The 18,629-nt window shown below is 36.5% G+C and overlaps 1 protein-coding gene across 16 annotated transcripts in view; it reads right to left on the bottom strand.

The window, feature by feature from the left end:
* The window catches only part of CDC42BPA (CDC42 binding protein kinase alpha), a 309,339-nt gene that overhangs the window by 200,107 nt on the left and 90,603 nt on the right, over positions 1-18,629 (bottom strand). For 15 of the 16 annotated variants that reach the window (XM_056137674.1, XM_056137749.1, XM_056137680.1 and 12 more), the window contains exon 3: positions 10,727-10,810. In XM_056137674.1, the coding sequence (XP_055993649.1) occupies positions 10,727-10,810 (84 nt within the window). Of the gene's footprint in view, positions 1-10,726; positions 10,811-18,165; positions 18,324-18,629 lie in introns of all 16 variants that reach the window. The other variant, XM_056137758.1, reaches the window with a different exon arrangement.

The following is an 18,629-nucleotide window of genomic DNA, read 5'->3' as shown; positions in this document are numbered from 1 at the left end:
GTTACTAGTTTTTGGAATACTGAATATGCCACGGGGAGTTTGCCAGATTCTGCCATGTGGGCAGGATACTTTTGGTAGCCTGCCAGGTTCTCCAGAGTAAGAACTAGATAATAAGATGTCGCACAGTTGTGAATCTTTAAGTATCAAACTGCTCCTATTATTGCATTATTGCATTCAGTTCAAATGGGAAGGTTGTGGAGTCTTCTTTTCTTGCTTCAATATGTCGCACTGTCCTCAGTTTTCACAAGTAAGAAAGGGGAAAGCTGCTAGTGAGACAGGGTCAGTAATTCTGCTACATGTCCTTCAGTATCCAGGATAGGTACCATAACAAAGAATTATCTGGCCCCAATTCAAAAGTGCCAGTGTTGAAAAACATGTTCTAGATGAATATTAAAAGATCTATATTGCATGTAGTTTCTTTGTATCAGAAATATAACACAGTTAAAGGCTATAAAATAGCATCTAGTTCAATTACCTTTCTCAAAAAAAAAACTACACGAGATTTATTTTTATTTCCTCCTTTAAAAGCAGAATATTTCACTCTCAAAGATCATAATAAACATGCAGGAAGGTTACGAGAGATCTTTTCTAGACAGTCTTTCCAGATTCAGTCACTCATTTTCTATTCAGCCAATCTGATTATTACCAGAGTGATGGTTTTGTCTGTTGTACAAGTATATATTTCTAATATTCAATCATAGTTTAAATTTCATCCTTAACAAACTACTATTGGTCAAAGATAAAGAGCAACAAGATAAATAGCACCTACTAACAAAGTTCTATATCTCTCCAGGGATATGACTCAGTGGCAGAGCATATGTCTCCATATCTAAGATCCTAGATTAAATCCTCAAAAGTACAAAATAAATAAATAAAAATTTAATTTACTTTAAAATCTACATTTTATATATAATTGATAGCTTAAACAAAGATTAGCAATGTAATTTTTAAGGTAATCAGAAAAAAAATTTTTTACAGAATTAAAAGACGAATCATTTAGAAACTTACACAAGTGGCAAGTGGATGAGAAAAAACACATAGTTTTTTCTATGTGATTTTTCTTGGCACTAATGAGTGCCAGGATGCACTGATTCAGATTTTTAGAAGACAGTGTGGCAAAGTGCCAAAGTCTGAATATACACTATTTCTCCTCAATCCTGGAGCTTCACTTGGTAAGGATTTTAATCTGAGCACTGCATAAATTCTAGAGTCAGCATAACATGAAAATCCCTAGGACAAAAAGATTAATCTTACTGCAATGTGTAAACTAGCATACTGTAGGATAATCAACAACAATATCTCTGATTGACATTTATTTGTCTTTTTATAACAAATATATAAAATATAAACCTGGACGAACTCCCACATCTGGCAGTGCCTAAGAACCACCAAGGTTACACCCAGAAACCCTGAAAGAGGCAGAACATGTGATGTCAGGCACTGAACTCAGGATCTCATCTAAGCAAGGTCTGCACTCTGCTTTCTACTATTTAAGCTCTCTCACTTACCCCTCCTCCCTTTTAAGTTTTTATTTCACATTTTACAAACTTTGTAGGTGGCATGTTAGTTCTAATCAGTATTCTTCTCTCATGTTTTGAAATTTACTATCGTCAATCTCACAGATTTGGGTGTAATAACTGAAATAAGGTACAGTCACTGATAGTTTGACTATACTTCACTAAGAGTTTATACTTAGAATAATCCTAGGAAAGCAAGATTATTTCTACTAGATGAAGAAAGATTTTACTACAATATAGTTAAAAAAACCTAAATGTGTGTGTGTGTGTGTGTGTGTGTGTGTGTTTATCTACTAAGGGCCTAAAAGAATAGCACAAGGACCTGTAATGGCTGCACTGCAAGCATAAGGTCACAAGTTCATATTCTTGGTGTCCTCCACACACAAGAAACTCTACTATTAGTGGTCCTTGTTGTTAAAAGCAATTTTGGCCAGTCGACAGCCAGGTGTTTAAAAGCCCACAAAAAGGAGCACAACACTCAGCCTGAACCCCAATAAATATGCAAGTGCTACACACAAGTGTGCATAAGTCTACAGCCACAACAGTGTGCATCAACTAAGGAAGCACATGTGAAAGCACTGCATCTAAAGAAGTGCAAATATTAGTAACTGCTACAGCCAAGTATACAAGCACCACATGAAGTGTGACTTCCCCCAATGCAATAAGAGCACAGCTAAAAATGTAAGAGCACCAATGTCAAGCATGTGTGCAAGTCTTTACAACATTAACATCACAAACAATAAAGGGAGGGGAACAAACAAATTTTAAAGATAAAAAAAATAAACCTATTAAAAATATTTCCATGTAGTATAATGAAGATATTATAAAGACAACAAGACAAATAAATAAATGGAAAATCTAATGTATATTATTATTTAATGAAAGCAGCAGGAGGTGGGGCCAAGATTGAAGAACGGCAATATCTGAAAGCATTCCTAAGTTTACCACAACAAAACTGCATCAAAAACAAAATTAAACAAAGAATTCTGCTATATTTAATTAAATACAGTGGAACTCACTGAGAAAGTTTACTGGAGAGCCCAGCCTCTAAAAGATCCTCCAGTGTGAATTAAGGAACAGCAGCCAACTTGAAAGCTAAGGAGCTTATAAAACCCCATGAGTGGGTTAAGGCACAGCAGAGTTTTGCTCTGGAAAAAGAGAGGTGTGAGCCAAAGCCAGCATTCCAATCTTAAGACTCTTCCCTTATAAAAAATTATCAGGAAGTAACCATTAAAACAATTTATTCAGGGTTGGCACTTGTAGCAGGTATATTTCAGCAGTCCTGTGCAAGGGTACCACAAAACTCTGAATCTCTTCGGAATGAGAAGTTGTTTGAGCAAATTCTGCCCTTGCAAGCTGAGTTTGGAGCTACGGTGGGTGCATGACATCTCTCTGTTTCAAGTGATACTAATCAAGCACCGTCTCAATCTATACCTGACTGAGTGTAGGTCAGGAGTCAGAAGGGGCTAGAAGAGACTAAAGAAAGCAGGCAACAACCTACCACTGCTGGCTCTGCCTATATGCAATCCTTGTACAAACAAGAGAATATTTGATTGGAACCCAGGCCTGGTAAAACTCAAAGTCAAAGCTATCCCAGACTGGCTTGGGCAAGGCAATATATTAACAGCCTGGCAAAAGAAAATATTCTAGTAGTTACCTTGCCTGTTTGGTGTAAAGCTGAAGAGAAACCCTATTTATTGCCCAACACATGGAATACTAACACCATAGTCACTATCAAACACTAGCAACTGCAAATTCTAAGACAGAACACTGGTCTACCTGAACTTAGGGACAAAACTGTAACAGTAAGCTTGTGACCATGAATTAACAGCAGCAATCCAGACCAACACAATCCCAGTCTCTGGTAGAACCTGTGAGTGGGAACTAAACACTGTCATCAACACCTACACTAACTGGATTCTCCTTATTTTCATAAGATATGTTTCATATCACACACTAACTGCAGGAATTTACCTATATTGGTAGATAAGACAAAAAGCCACAAAAGAAACCCAGGCATACAAGAACTGTCTAAACAACTTGATGAAGATTTCAATATAACAATGGTAAGACTGTTCATTGATAGCCAGAAAAAGAGTACAGGGATTAAACCACTTGCCTGGCACACAGCCAACTGGTCTATCCCTGGCACCTAATACGGTCCCCTGAGCACAATCAGGAGTGATCCATGAGCACAAAGTCAGGAATAAGCCCTGAGCATTGTTGGGGATGGACTGACATCACCACTCCTTTCACAAAAAAGATCATTCATTAAACAGAGAAAAGCAACAGAAGATACAGGCAAAAGGAAAGGAAAAGAAAAGAAAAAGAAAAAGAAAGAAAAATCCTGTGAAAATTTCAGTCAGAAATCACTGACATATAAAATATAGTAAGTGACTTAAGAAAAACAAAAGAGGGGCTAAGCAGTAGCATGATAGGAGCCAAGATAACCAATCAGTGTAATTAAGAACAAGATACACAAAATTATTTTATATATATATATATATATATATATTTGCTTTTAGGCCACATCCAGTGGTACTTAGGGTTTAGTACCTGCCGAGCTGGAGAGATCATATACAGTGCTGGGCATTGGTTCAGACACATGCAAAGCAAGTGCCCTGCTGTTATACACTCAGGCTACTACACAAAACAAATTTTTTTAAAGGAAACAAAAATAAAAATATATTTATGGACAGCACCAAAAGGAATTACATTCACATGATAAGGGTTCCAGAAGGAAAGAAGGGAGAAAATAGAGAACAGTTATTGGCCGCAAATATTACAGCCAAGAATTTTCCTGAGGACTAGTCATAAATCCATATAAAAGCAGCTCCAAAACTTCTGAACATGACTGGAACGTCAGTACAGTGGGTAGGTTACTTGCCTTGCATACAGCAACCTGGGTTCAATCTCTAGCATTCCCTAAAGTTCCTCAAGCCCAGTCAAGAGTGATCTCTGAGCATAAAGCCAGGAATAAGTCCCAAATACCTTGCCTGTTAAGTCCTAAATGGGTGTGACATTCCCTCCCAAAAAAACACAAAAACTTTCAAACCAATTCAAATAGAAGAACACTGAGACACTGCCATTAAAATGGTAAAAATTAAGGTAAAGGTAAAATTCTCAAAGAATAAGGGAAAAAGCTAGAATTTACATATAAGGTAATCCCCATAAAATTAACAAGACACCTATCAAATGAAGCCTGTAAGTCAGAAAGGAAAGGTATGATATAGCCAAAACACTGAATGAAATAAGAAATCCAAATGAGAATACTCTACCTAAATTATCACTCAAATCTCTACAGATAAAAAAAGGAGCTAAAGAAGTTCATAGGTACTAAACCAACTGCAGGCAGCATTAAACGGTCTTCTAGAAAAGGGGGAGAATCCCTATTTGGAAGGGGGGGGGTAAGATATTTTTGTAAAATATTAACAAAAAACAAAAATATAAACTATAGGGCACCATGTAATGAATCAAGAGCTCATGTATATGGCAAGGATAATGACTCTTACTATTATTCAATATAGCATAGAAGTTTTTGCCATAGCAATTAGACATGAAAAAGAAATTTAAAAAAGAATGAAAAAATAAAAAGGGAAAAAAAGAAAAATAGTCCCAAAAAGGATAAGAGTAAATCTGAAAATTCAAATTGAAAAGAACAAACTAGTTTTATTTTAACTATTTGCAGATAGAATGAAAATTATACATGCTAAATAAGTCAGCCGCCAAAAGTTCCAAAAACAATAAACCTATCTAGTAAAGAGGCAGACTACAATCACTTGATCACTTGACTTCCCATTAATCGTCGATTTGCTCAAGTAGGCGCCAATAACGTCTCCATTTGTCCCTGTCGCGTGTGCTAGTGTAGCCCAATGGCATCTGTTCACTCTAGGAACACGAAGAGCCTCAAACCAATCGTTCATGATCTTGATGAAGAAGTCTGACCATCTGGTAGGTGGGCAGCCACGCGGTCTTTTCACGTCCTGTGGAATCCAGTCGGTAACAGCTCTAGTCCAACGATCGTCTCTAAATCTCATTACGTGACCAGCCCATCTGATTTTTGATGCCTTGGCAAACAAGAAATCGTCCCTGATTCTTGATCATCAACTGGAAACTCCAAATTCTCTCATTTGAGTGAAACGTGATACTCCAAGCATAGCTCTTTCAATTCCTCTTTGGGAGACCCAAATAGCATTCTCATCCTGTTTGCCTAGGGCCTAGGTCTCTGAAGCATATGTTAACACAGGAAGAACAGTGGAATCAAAGAGATGTGCCCAGAGCCGGAGGTTCTTCATCCTCTTAGCTATTTCTTCGAAGCTCTTGAAGGTATTCCAAGCCGCTCTCTTCCTCCTGCACAGCTAAGGTGCCAGGTCATTTGTCACGTTGACTTCTCGACCTAGGTACACATAACTGTTGCATTCGGAGATGGTCATTCCATTGAGAGCAAATGGAGTGTCAGGAACGAGGCTGTTTCTCATAAACATTGTCTTTGTAAGATTCAGCTGTAGTCTGACCTTTCCACACTCACGGTCGAAGTTGGCCAGCATTTGTGCTGCTTGGCTAATATTTGGTGTTATTAGAATGATGTCATCAGCAAAGCGGAGGTGGTGTAGTTGCTGACCATTATCTTCACTCCCATTCCTTCCCATTCCAGTCGTCGCATGATGTTCTCGAGGGTGGCACTGAAGAGTTTCGGTGAAATGTTATCATCCTGCCGAACCCCTCTCTTCACATAGATGATAACTTCGTGGTAGAATGGTGAGATCTGGTAATGAATCCGTAATACAGCTCATGGAGGATCCTGATGAGTTTGAATGCCCTGATTGGCTAGGGCTTCAATGGCCTTCTTTAAATCAATGAATGTTAGACAGAGCGGCATCTTGAACTCGCGAGAAACCTCAATGAGCTTGGTTATCGTGTGGATATGGTCAATGGTGCTGAATCCTTTGTGGAACCCGGCTTGCTCGCATGGTTGTCCTTCATCTAGTGTTCTGCCAATCCTATTCAGGATGACTCGAGTGAACAAGTTGTAGATGACAGACAACAGGCAGATCAGGCAATAGTTGCCAATGTTGTGGATGTCTCCCTTCTTGTACAGTAGTACAGTCCTGCTGGTTTTCCTTTGGGACGGAAGTTTGCAATCAGACAGGTAGCATGTGAATAGCCGAGCCAGTGTATTGATGAGTACTGACGGCAGGTTCTTCAGGTGTTCAGGTCTGACCTTGTCTGGGCCGGGTGCTGTTCGTTTCTTTACTGACAAAATGGCATGTCGGATTTCGGAAGGGAGAACATTGAGAACGACATATCTATTCTGTGGAATTTGGTATGTCGGCAGGTGGACATGGCTATCGAAGAGATTTGAGTAGAAGTCATGGATAATCTTCTCCATTGCCCTTCTGGAAGATGTGATAGATCCATAAGGACATCAGAGGGCAGTCATCTTGGTCTTGCAGTTGGCGAAGGACAGGCGAGCGTTACGAATACTTTTCCCAGCTTCTGCTGCGTCTACCAGCACTTCTGCTCTTCTCTCTTTGAGTTCTTCCTTGATCGCATCTCTGCACTGCTTTGCGAGTTCGGACGCCAAAAGTTCCAAAAACAATAAACCTATCTAGTAAAGAGGCAGGCTACAATATCATTAAACAAAAATATATTGCAGGATCAGAGCAATAGAACAATAAGTAAAGTGTTTGATTTGGTCAACCCTGTTCAAATCCAACACTACATATGACCTCTAGAGTCCTGCTCGGAGTACCTGCTGAGCACAGAGCCAGGAGTCCTTAACCAGGTGTGGTACAAAACACACACACACAACATAAAATTCTTTTAAGAATCAACTTAAAAGAAGCAGAAGATTTATTTACTGAAAACTACAATGGAAAAATATTCCATGTTCAGAATTGGAGCATTAACATTAAAATGACATTAATCAATCCTACCCAAAGTACTACAAAGACTTAAAATAATCCCTCAGAAAATTCTTAGAACAATTACTGCTAAATTTGTCTGCCCTTTAAAATTCTCTGAATAACCAAAACAATCATGAAAAAAAGAAGATAGAAGGGATCATATTGCCTGGCTTCAACCTAAGCTATAAAGCTATATTAATCAAAACAGTGTGCTACTGGAATAATAGCAGACTCTCAGATCAGTAGAATAAAACTGAGAATCCAGAAAATAAAACAGAGATAAACAATAATTTATGACAAAGGGGAACCAGATACTAATAGAGAAGTCTCTTCAAGTGGAGTTGAGGAAAATGGTTAGCCAAATGCAAAAAAATAAAACCGAACCACTATCTCACATCAGACCTAAAAGCTAACATAAAATGAGTTACAATCAACTCTATAAAATACTCGATAGAAAATATAGGCAAAATACCCCACAATATTGATTTCAAAGGTGCCGTCAATGTTTCTTCATATAGTTTTTTCTTTACTGGGTGTTCAATTCCACAAAAGTATTTTGTCCTAATGTCTTTTTTTCAAAAATGACATTAAAAGAATTTTTTCCTAAAAAATAAGAATTTCAAAACAGTTGGAGGAAATTCCTTTAAATATTGAGCCACCTGATATTACCTGATATTAAGTTATGGTACTATAATCCTCTTAAACTTTGCTAAGTTTTAACTGCTAGTATTTTATTAAGTACATTTTATCTCACTTCATGGAGTATACTGGTTTTCAATTTTCTTTGCATCATCTGCTCTTTTTTTAATCAGAGAAATACTGACTTCTCAGAATTTGTATTATTCTACAGATCTGAGATACCCAACTGCCCTGTTTCTTCTCCCTGCTTTATACTTTAGTTATGCTTGTTTTCAAATAATGTCCAGAATCTTTAACCTTAAATGTAAGGATAGGAAAAAGTACATTCATTCCATCCTGCTACAGAAACAGAATCTATTGATGCATTTAATTAAACAAAATAACATCTAATTTTCAATTATTCTTTGTTTCATCTTACATTCTGGTATTTTCTCTTAGTACTGGAAGTTAATCCTTTTCACAATACTCCCCAAAGTTCATGAAAACATAGGCATAACTTTAACTATTTTTTTAAAAATTCTAACCCCCAAATACTAAACTGACTACAATTATGGTTTCTGTGAAACAATTAGGACATGATAATTTAATGTTTCTCAACAGGATTTGTTGTTCTACATGTCTGGCATTGTCAGCCCCTTTAGCACCTGCTGCAGCTTCAAAAAGCCCACCGTTCATGTCCTTCTAAATGTAGCCCAATGACTAATCAAGGCAGATGTGTAACAACATCTGAAACATTTTTGCTCCATTACTCCCTCTTGGGTCAACTGGACCTTTGAGATATCCTAACTTCTCCCTGACAAATCAAAATCACTTCCTAATATATAAATAGATATACAGCACACACTAAACTTAATCTCAGTGTTAACTACCTGGAAAATTTCAACCAATAAGAGTAAAGTTATTCGGTTTTTAAAACTAAATGTATTGATGATAAGGGCACTCGAACATATGCCAGAGTAACAAAAAATTCAAACCACCTTTGGGGGGGAGTGTAGGGGAGGTTATTGGGCCTCCCCCAGAGGAGTGAACCCTAGTGGTACTCAGGGGAACACATGATATCCCGGGTCCAACCAGAGTTGGCAGCATTGCAAGGCAAGCACCTACCACCTCTGATCCTCAAGGTACTTTTTTAAAAATAGTATTATAACATAGTAATTACCTCTGGTAATAGAGAAAGACTTGACTACCATCACTGTGATACAACACAGCAGAGGACCTCTGGAACATTCCCCCAAATATATGTGTAATGTAAGTTCTGACCATAGCATACCAAGGTAGATTTGGGCAAGGGGAAAAAGCAGAAAGCCTAACACATCCAGTGATACTCAGGAGCTACTTCTGGCTTTGTGCTCAGGGATCACCCTTGGCACTACTTGGGGGCCAAAGTGAAGTACCAGGGATTGAACTAGGGTCAGCTGCATACAAGGCAAGCACCTAAACCCCTGTTAAGCTGCCTGTGACATAATTTTAGCATTATTTCTCCAGCTCTCCAAGGGTGATAATTTTAGCATTGCTGTTAGATAATTTTAGCATTGCTCTTCTTCAAAGCCAGTACCAACATAAAACTGATAACATTTTCCGTAATACCAGATTTTAATTCAATTCCTTAGTAATATAAAATGAAACAAATTGTACTGTATTCAATTCACTGGGTATTTTTTGTTTGGTTTTTGGTTTTTATTTTTTTGGTATTGGGGTCATGCCCGGCTGTGCTCAGGGTTTACTCCTGGCTCTGCGCTCAGGGATCAATCCTGATGGGGCTGAGGGCACCATACGAAGTCCTGAGGATCAAACCTGCACTGGCCACATGCAAGGGAAGTACCCACTTTGCTATCTCTCCAGCCTTTACTGTGTTAGGTTAACAAACAATGCCAAGTATATATTTAAAAGTCCTACTTTTACTTGGAACAGAATACAGATGAATATAGAATGACCATAAGAAGTTACATCAAACTTCAACCATTACAAAATTTCTTTCTACAAAAGAAACTTATTTATATATGTTCATTTTTTTTCTTTTTGATTTTCAGGGCATATTCTACATTTATCTGTAGCTACTCCTGACTCTGTGTTTGGGGTGTCTCCTGGTATTTCTTGGGAGGCTATGAAAAGCCAAAATGATCTCAGGCCTTCTGCATACAAAGCATACACTCAGCCTCTAGAGCTATTTCACCAGCCCCTTAACATAAATGAATAAGCTCCATATTACATGGGCTTCCATTTGGTTTCCAGTTACTGAGACTCTCAAACTGTTAAAATTTTTACCATAATTTTATCACTTTAGTGAACTGATTTCTGTTTGAGTACTTAAAAATAGCTATACAGATATATTACCAAACAATATGTTTATAACATATATCATATATATATATATATGACTTCAGTGAAGCAAGGGATCTCTCCTTTAATGAACTTGCTTAGAAAGATGTGCAAAGAGAAAGAAAGGAAGTATGTGTTCATAAGAGAACATGGCCTTCAGAGCGAAAAAAACAAGCAAGCAAAGAAACATGGAGATAAGCAAATGAGATGAGTGTTCATGGGAGAACACATGCTTGTAGAGAAAGCTTACCAAATAATATTTAAGAATCTATCAGTTCACTAAATTTCAGTTCATTAAAAGTATTTCTAAGACATTACTTTAATATTCAATAATTAGAATCTTACCTCAGCTCTTTTCAGCATTTCCCATTTATTCAATATTTTCATGGCAAATACTTTCTCTGCATTTTTTAGTTTCACTACAGCAACCTAGAAAAGAAAACACAACTTTTAAAACTCAAATAACTTTTCTTCAATCATGCATTTTCCTTTTTCCTCTCTGTAAAAAAGTAAATACAAAAATTATCCATTATTTCCATGCAGTTCAAGTTCTAAAATCCTAAATCAAATAATATTGTCAGTAAAAAAATTTGTATTAGTGAACATGTACTCAACAAACAATTGTTATGTTTAACTTGGATCAATTGGTAATTATATATTATATCCTCCATTTCAAGCTGTTTCAGAATTTAAACTTCATATCTATTATTAATGATGGGAGCAAATGTGCAACCTGAAACAACTGGAACTTATTAGATGTTAAAAGGAATGCCAGCTGCCAAACAAAATGTTTAAGGAGATTAAACTTAAATTTAAAATGATGTTATTTTTATCACCACATAGACTAACACACTATAGCACATTCCCAAATACACAAACACATACACACACACACACATACATAGACACAAACACCCCTACAGGTCAATTAAGACTAATAGTTCTACAAATTATAAGCTTTACATATTTCTTTCCAAAATAAAATATTTTCATATTTTGTATTTCAATTATGGATCAAAAATTATCAAATACAAGTAAATATCTACTGTCTCTCAATAAACTTACTATATTTATGTTCCTACTTCTCTGCTTCATTGAACGCCCTTTCAGCTCACTGGAGATGTACAAGACTGAGATTAACTACAGAACAAAGGTTCCGTGAGGATGTTTCCAGTTACGGGAGGTCCAGGTTAATGAAAACAAATACTACTTTAGTGCACAGAGACAGCTAAGAACCTACAGCATTATCTTCAAAAAGTTCAAAGGGATGTATACAAGAATACAGAATAAAAGTTCCAAATAAAAAAAAATCAAGGACCAGAACAACAATAGTACAGTGGATAGAACTTTTGCCTTGCACAATTTGGGTTCAATTCCCAACATTTTATACAGTCTCCCGAGAACCACCAGGGTAATTGCTAACTGCAGAGCCAGGAGTAACTCCTGGGCATTACTGGTTGTGGTGTCCCCCACACCCTGCACCCCCTTCCAAAAAGAAAAACCACCAATGTACATATTTAAGGGTAATCAATTTAAGGGTAATGTACATATTTAAGGGTAATCAATTTCCATTTGATTAAATTACAATAGAAATAATATTACCATATAATTAAAATCAGTGCATAATATCATAGCGTTATATAACTAGACATTTTTTGGAACTGTTGTAAATAGTTATTTACATCAATTAAAATAATAGGGAGGTAGGGGAAAATTTCAAACACCATCACTTTAGTGATATCTAGAGAAATGTGTAAGTCAAATTGTTCTCTTAATAGGTTCACGTTTAAAGACACAGAAATAATCTGAATGTCTAATGACAAATGAATGGTTAAAAATAATGTGATATGTATAAATAAATGTGTGTGTATTTATACAAAAGTTTCATTTTTGCAACATGGATGAAACTGGAGGAACTTATATTAAGTGAAATGAGTCAAAGATAAATAATAATATCACATGTGTGTCTAAAAAAACCGAACTCACAGAAACATAGAGTAGAATGATGACTGACTTCCAGGGACTAGAGAATGGGTAAATAAGATGTCGTTTAAAGAATATAAATGTCCAGTCATGAGTATGTTCTGGGATCTAATGAACAACATAGTGACTACAGTTAGCAATACTGTACTACGTATACTAAGATTACTTAAGAGAGTTACATGTTCTCACCACCACCAAAAGTAAAATTTATGGTAATTATGTGAAGTAATGGCATTGTTAATCTCACTGTGGTAATCATTTTTTAAGATAATCATAAAAAAATAAAGTTCACTTTGTATACCTTCAATTTAGCAATGCCCTATCACTGTCACTGTCCTCCCGTTGTTCATCGATTTGCTCGAGTGGGCCCAGTAATGTCTCCATTGTGAGACTTGTTACTGTGTTTGGCATATCAAATACGTCACTGGTAGTTTGCCAGGCTTTGCCATGTGGGCGAGATACTTTTGATAGCTTGCCGGGCTCTCTGAGAGGGGCAGAGGAATCGAACCTGGGTCGGCCAGGTCGGCCGTGTGCAAGGCAAATGCCCTTCCCACTGTGCTATCGCTCAATTTTCAGTAAAACTAGAAAAAATAAGGAGGTTGTATGAAAACATCAGTAAGATCTAAAAAGCTGAAAATAGGACTGAAGCAGTAGCATAGTGGGTGGGGTGTTTGCCTCGCTTGTGGCCAACTGGGGTTTGATCTGGGCATCCCAGATAGTTCTGCAAGTCCGTCAGGAGAGATACCTGAGCACAAAGCCAGAAGTAAGTCCCAAGCACGGCCATATGTGGCCAAAAAATAAAAAAAAAAATTAAAAAACTGAAAATACATATGTAGCTATTCTATAATTAAAGTTATTTACATGTTACACAAATGGGAATATGGATGGGAAGAAAGATGGAAACAAAAAAGACATGCCAACAAGTAAAACAGGGAAAGGACATGAAAGACTATCACTCACGTCTCTCATTTATTAAGGAAGAATGGATGAAAGACTAACATTTGAATAGTCTCTCCTTTAGGTCAAGATGTGGAGAAAGTGTTCCACACAATTAAAGAGTCACTAATTTTCACTAATAGTGATTACAGAACTATCTAATTATGATTACACCAAGAGGTTATAGCAGCAGTAGTAACAGAGAAACAAGCCATAGGGAAAGTAATACCAGAAAAAGCAACAATAGGTAAAGCAAAAGCAGAGAAAGTAACAGTAATAAAAGTAGTAGCAATAAGGAGTAACCACCAACACACAGTATGTTCTACATGTTCACCTAAGAAATCCACAACTCTTACCTGCCATTTTAAAAACCAAAAGTTTTCTACATCTCATTTTTCAACACTTTTTAACATTTAGACTAATTATCATTTTTGGAGGTTTTGTCTTTTTAATATGTTTAAATGTCTGCTATGGAACACTGCTCCAAATCCCAATAAGAATGTTACAGAAAACAGGTATATGCACTGAATTATCTAAACTGCAAAAACTATTGGAAACATAATTGGAACTAAAAAGCTATCAGGCAAACCAGCTAAGTGTTTGATTGTGTTGGTGGAATAGGAATGGTTTGACTACCTGGGTTTGCATCTTGTCACTATCAACAGCTGTATAAGCCCAGGCAAATAATCCTTCAGAACCTCAGTTTTTCCATCAACATAACATGTCAATATAATAATTACCTTTTATAATTATAGTGAGATAAAAATAATTAATATAAATGTTAAGTATTTATAACAGGGTCTGGCAATAGTATTCAATAGGCATTAAGTAGCTTTACATTTTAAGTACTGCACTAGGCATATTAAGTCAAACCTCTTGACTATTATTTGCACTATCATCAACAATAGCTGAATCCTTTAATAAGAAACTGAGCTTTTTAACTTATTTCTTATGCTCATAACACATTAAAATACAGTTAGAAAAGAACTACAGTATTTACCATTATAAGGTTTCCTATAGTAAAATACTGGAAATACTCTGAAAGATTAATGAAATATATAAGATTTATTATAAAATGATAAAAAATTATTCATATTCTTAAAAATTTGTTACAGTCCGATAAGAAAAAGTTTTTCATATCTACTTAAAGTAAGTTTTTTAAGTTTGCACACTTATTTTCTGTATTCCCATAAATGTCAAAGCTATATATTATATATATATACTGAAAAAGATAAGTACAAAAATATCACACAATCGGATAATTCTAGGTAACAGAATTCACTTTTCCACATTTTCAATTCAAAATATAATAAAATTCTGAAACATGGAAAAATAAAATAAATGAAAATTGGAAACTTGGGAATGGGATAGCGTGAATTATCACGCCTCATCTCCAACACAAAACACTGTATAAATCTTTGGAGTAATCAAAATAAAATGCTACAAGAGGGTGAAAAACATTTTCAAAGCCATGTTATAAGAATTTCATGAACTCCCTGCAAACTTTTATAGAAAGAAACACTTTGCAGTGAAATAAAAAATGTCAGTCAATCTGAGAAAATTTCTTGAGCTATGAAATTGATGACTGTGTATATGAGAGTGAATCGGCAGGGCAGAGGGAAAGTACAGCAAGTAAGGCACTTGCCCTGACCCAGGTTTGATCCCTGGCATCCCATATGGTCCCCAGAACACCATCAGGAGTGATTCCTGAGTGCAGAGCTAGGAGTAAGTTCTGAGCTCTCCAGGTGTGCACCTCTCCCACCCACTTCCAAAAAAAAACCATAATATGATGTGGCCAAGTTCAATCCCTGGCACCACTCCAGGAGGAACCCCTGAATTCAATTTTACCACCAGAAGCAACTCCTGAGCACAGATAGCGTGAGAACGCAGCAATTTGACTAAAAACCAAAAAAGGGGGTAAAAAAAGAATATGTAATACACGAAGCAATGAAATCAAATAGATCTTGCTTTACTCCTTTAACATCGCAAACCACTTTTCCTGTTCATTCAAGTGAAAAAAACTAAACATGAAAGGATTCACCTAAAACTTCAGGTTCTAGATTTTTCACTAATGGATAAATAGGGTAATGTGTTTTAAAAGGGTCCTCCTTGTTTAATTTAATCAAAATGAAAATTACAGAAGATATACATATAATACAACAAAGATAAAAAAAATCTTTAAAAACACTAAATATGAATGTCTTTAAAGATGTCGTATTCAAAGTACTTGGATATTAGAAAAATTTTTATGAACAGAAATAACAAACATACAACAAATATAAGCCTGTAAGTTCTTAAACACACTTTAAGTAGTAACATTTATAGCTATAACATGTAACTTATGTTACATTCAAGAAAAATTTTATATCCAAGAACGAGTTGTAATACAGTTCTATAAATCTAGTCTCCAGTATAACCAGAATTCATCATACTTCTTTAGTCTGTTCCATTCCAAGCTACCACTGTATCTTAGCTAGACTGTCCTTTTCAGTCTCTCTAGTTTTTTGGGTTTTTTTTTTTTTGGCTTTTTTGGGTCACACCCAGTGATGCTCAGGGGTTACTCCTGGCTTTGCACTCAGGAATTACTCCTGGCAGTGCTTGGGGGACCATATGGGATGCTGGGGATTGAATCCGGGTCGGCCGTGTGCAAGGCAAATGCCCTACCCGTTATACTACCACTCCCGGCCCCTCAGCCTCTCTAGTTTTACCCATATTCCACCACTTATTCTTAAAACAGTGCACAGTGATCCTGCTTATAATGCAGTTTCAGGTCATGACATTTCTCTGCTCCAAAAACAAGCAGCTTCAAATTGCTCTTCAAGCAAACAGCAAAACTCCCTCTGTGACTCATAAAGCCAACATACTCCAGTTATACAAACTCCCAAATCTCACACTACTCTCTTCGATAATTTTTTGCAGACATTATTATTGGTCACCTTGTTCATTTTCACTCAGAGCTATTGTTCCAAAGCTGACAAATACTCTTCCCACATAGTTAAAATGCTTACCAACTCTCTCACTTCCTCACTAAAAAGTCAATCTGCCCTTTCTAATTATATTTCATTTTTTTGCTTCCCTCTCCCCTTAGTTCTTTTGCAAACTCCAAGTTCTATTTATACATTTTGCTCACTGTTGCCTCATTCATCTAGAATATAAACTGCATGAGAACAGGAACAATTTTTCTGTGTCTAGTTCTTGGGAATCAATAGATAATTAATAAATATTTGTGGACTGAATAAGGAATGATTTACAATCTATATGGGTATGTATCTATAGAAAGTTATAAGGTACCAGTACCACCGTGCTGATAGTAAAACTCAAAAATATAAAATTATGATAAAAGACATAATGATGTATCTCACATCATTCTAGCTCTGATTATTCCCTTAACAATAAATACAGTTTCAAGGGCCAGAGAGAGTACAGTAACTAAGGTACTTGCCTTGCAAGCAGTCAATTCAGGTTAATTCCCAGCACCACATATGGTACCCCGAGCACAGTCAGGGTACTCATGAGCACAGAACCAGAAACAACCCCTCAATACTACTGGGTGTGACCCCAACACCAAATTCACATTAGCTTTAAGGGATTTTTTTGGTGGGGGTGGTCTCTGAGCCACGTCCAGCTGTTCTGAAGGCTTATTCCTGGCTGTGTGTGGTCAGGGATCATTCTTGAAAGGGCTCCAGAAAAGATATGCAGTGCCAGGATTGAACCCGTATCAGCCGCATGGAAAGCAAGTGCCCTGCCCACTGTACTATCTCTCCAACTGTACAGGTAGCTGTATATAACTACACTGTGTAGTTTCAAAATTCTTGACTATGTAGTTGGGGAGACAGCTCAAAGGGGTACAGTTTATGCTTTGCAAACAGGAGCTCCAGGTAGGACTGTCAGCTCCATATGGTGTCAGTAAACAACAGGAGCACTGCTGGTCTGACTCCAAACAACAACAAATAACAGGTCTCCACTTTAAAACTTAATCCTTTACTGTCTTTATTTGTATGACCCAAAACAACAACAAAATACAATCTCCAAAAACTTAGCCTTTATTATCTTTATTTGTTACTGTTGACTATTATTTCTTCTCTCCTTTTTTATCTCCCTATCATTTTTATTAACATAACAAAAAAATAAATAATTCTTATTTACAGAAAGCTTATTCTGGCGCCTGGCACGAGGCTAAGCTCATATTACATATATTATCTTAATCACACACCACTCTAAAGCAGGCTCCTCAGTCCTCACTATGTTATTAGAGTGTTCCCTACTACTATAAACATTATGTAATTCTCAAGAGCTTTCCTAGTCACCATGTCTATAATCTTAATACCTACTGACATAGTGATCATTGTTAATATGTGTAGAAATTATATTAATTTTTACAAAGTATTCAATTACTGTTTTAATTCTGTTCAAAATATATAAAATATAAAAAATACTGTTTCCTTAACAAGGAAACTAAAAACATTACAAGGAGTTTACTAAATAGCTAGAGGTATTCTCTCTGTAGAGACATACTATATACAGAAGCAATGGTTAAATTTTTTTAAAACACAATAAAACTGGCAAAACACAATTTTTCCAATCAGAACAGAATCTGGTTAAAAAATATAATATATTCCTACAAACTGAATATTACTAGCCAAGCAATGCAGAGGCTCTCAAAAGTGAATGGTTCAACAGCTATAAACTTTTTTCTCTTTTATGCGCTTCCTTGAATCCTAGGAGAGGCAGAGTACAAGAGTTTCTCAGGAAGAATGAATAGCTAAAAATAATTTTTTTTTTGGTCCTTAGAACTAGTTTATGCAGACATATAGGGCCTAGCTATAGTAATTAGACGAAGCAAGCTAATTAAAAGCTTTTGACACCTGAAGCAGGGGTAGCAGGCCAAAGCAGCAAGCTTTCACAACAAGCTCTGAAGCCCAGAAGCCTTGAAGCTGCCGGAGCAAGGCTGGAGCAGGCAGAAGCGGTGAGCCACCAGGAAACTGTGGACAGGCAACACCCAGGGCGTAAGTTAAAGGTTTTCCTGAAAGCAAAAAGGAAAACCCAACGTTAAGTTAAGCAGCAGTAACTAGCAACGAGAGGCTTGTAACTCGTAGAGAGAAGGTTTGTAACTCGTAGAGCTGTTGATTTTCAATAATATCTTGCTCCTTTATTGGTCCCCATGATTTTTGCTCCTTCACTGTCCCCCATGATTTAGGCATTTATTTCAGGAATTACATAAATGATGCTTCTGTTTCCAGTTTTTGAGAAAAGGCAGAATTGATAAAAATGTTAATCTGATCAGATATTGTACTAAAGGAGAAGCTATCGACTGAGCCTATATAATTAC

Source organism: Sorex fumeus, unplaced genomic scaffold (assembly GCF_029834395.1).
Source record: "Sorex fumeus unplaced genomic scaffold, SorFum_2.1 ptg000007l, whole genome shotgun sequence".
NCBI classification, from domain to species: domain Eukaryota; kingdom Metazoa; phylum Chordata; class Mammalia; order Eulipotyphla; family Soricidae; genus Sorex; species Sorex fumeus.
Note: the sequence above shows the minus strand (reverse complement) of the source record. Positions and strands in the feature narration are given on the sequence as shown.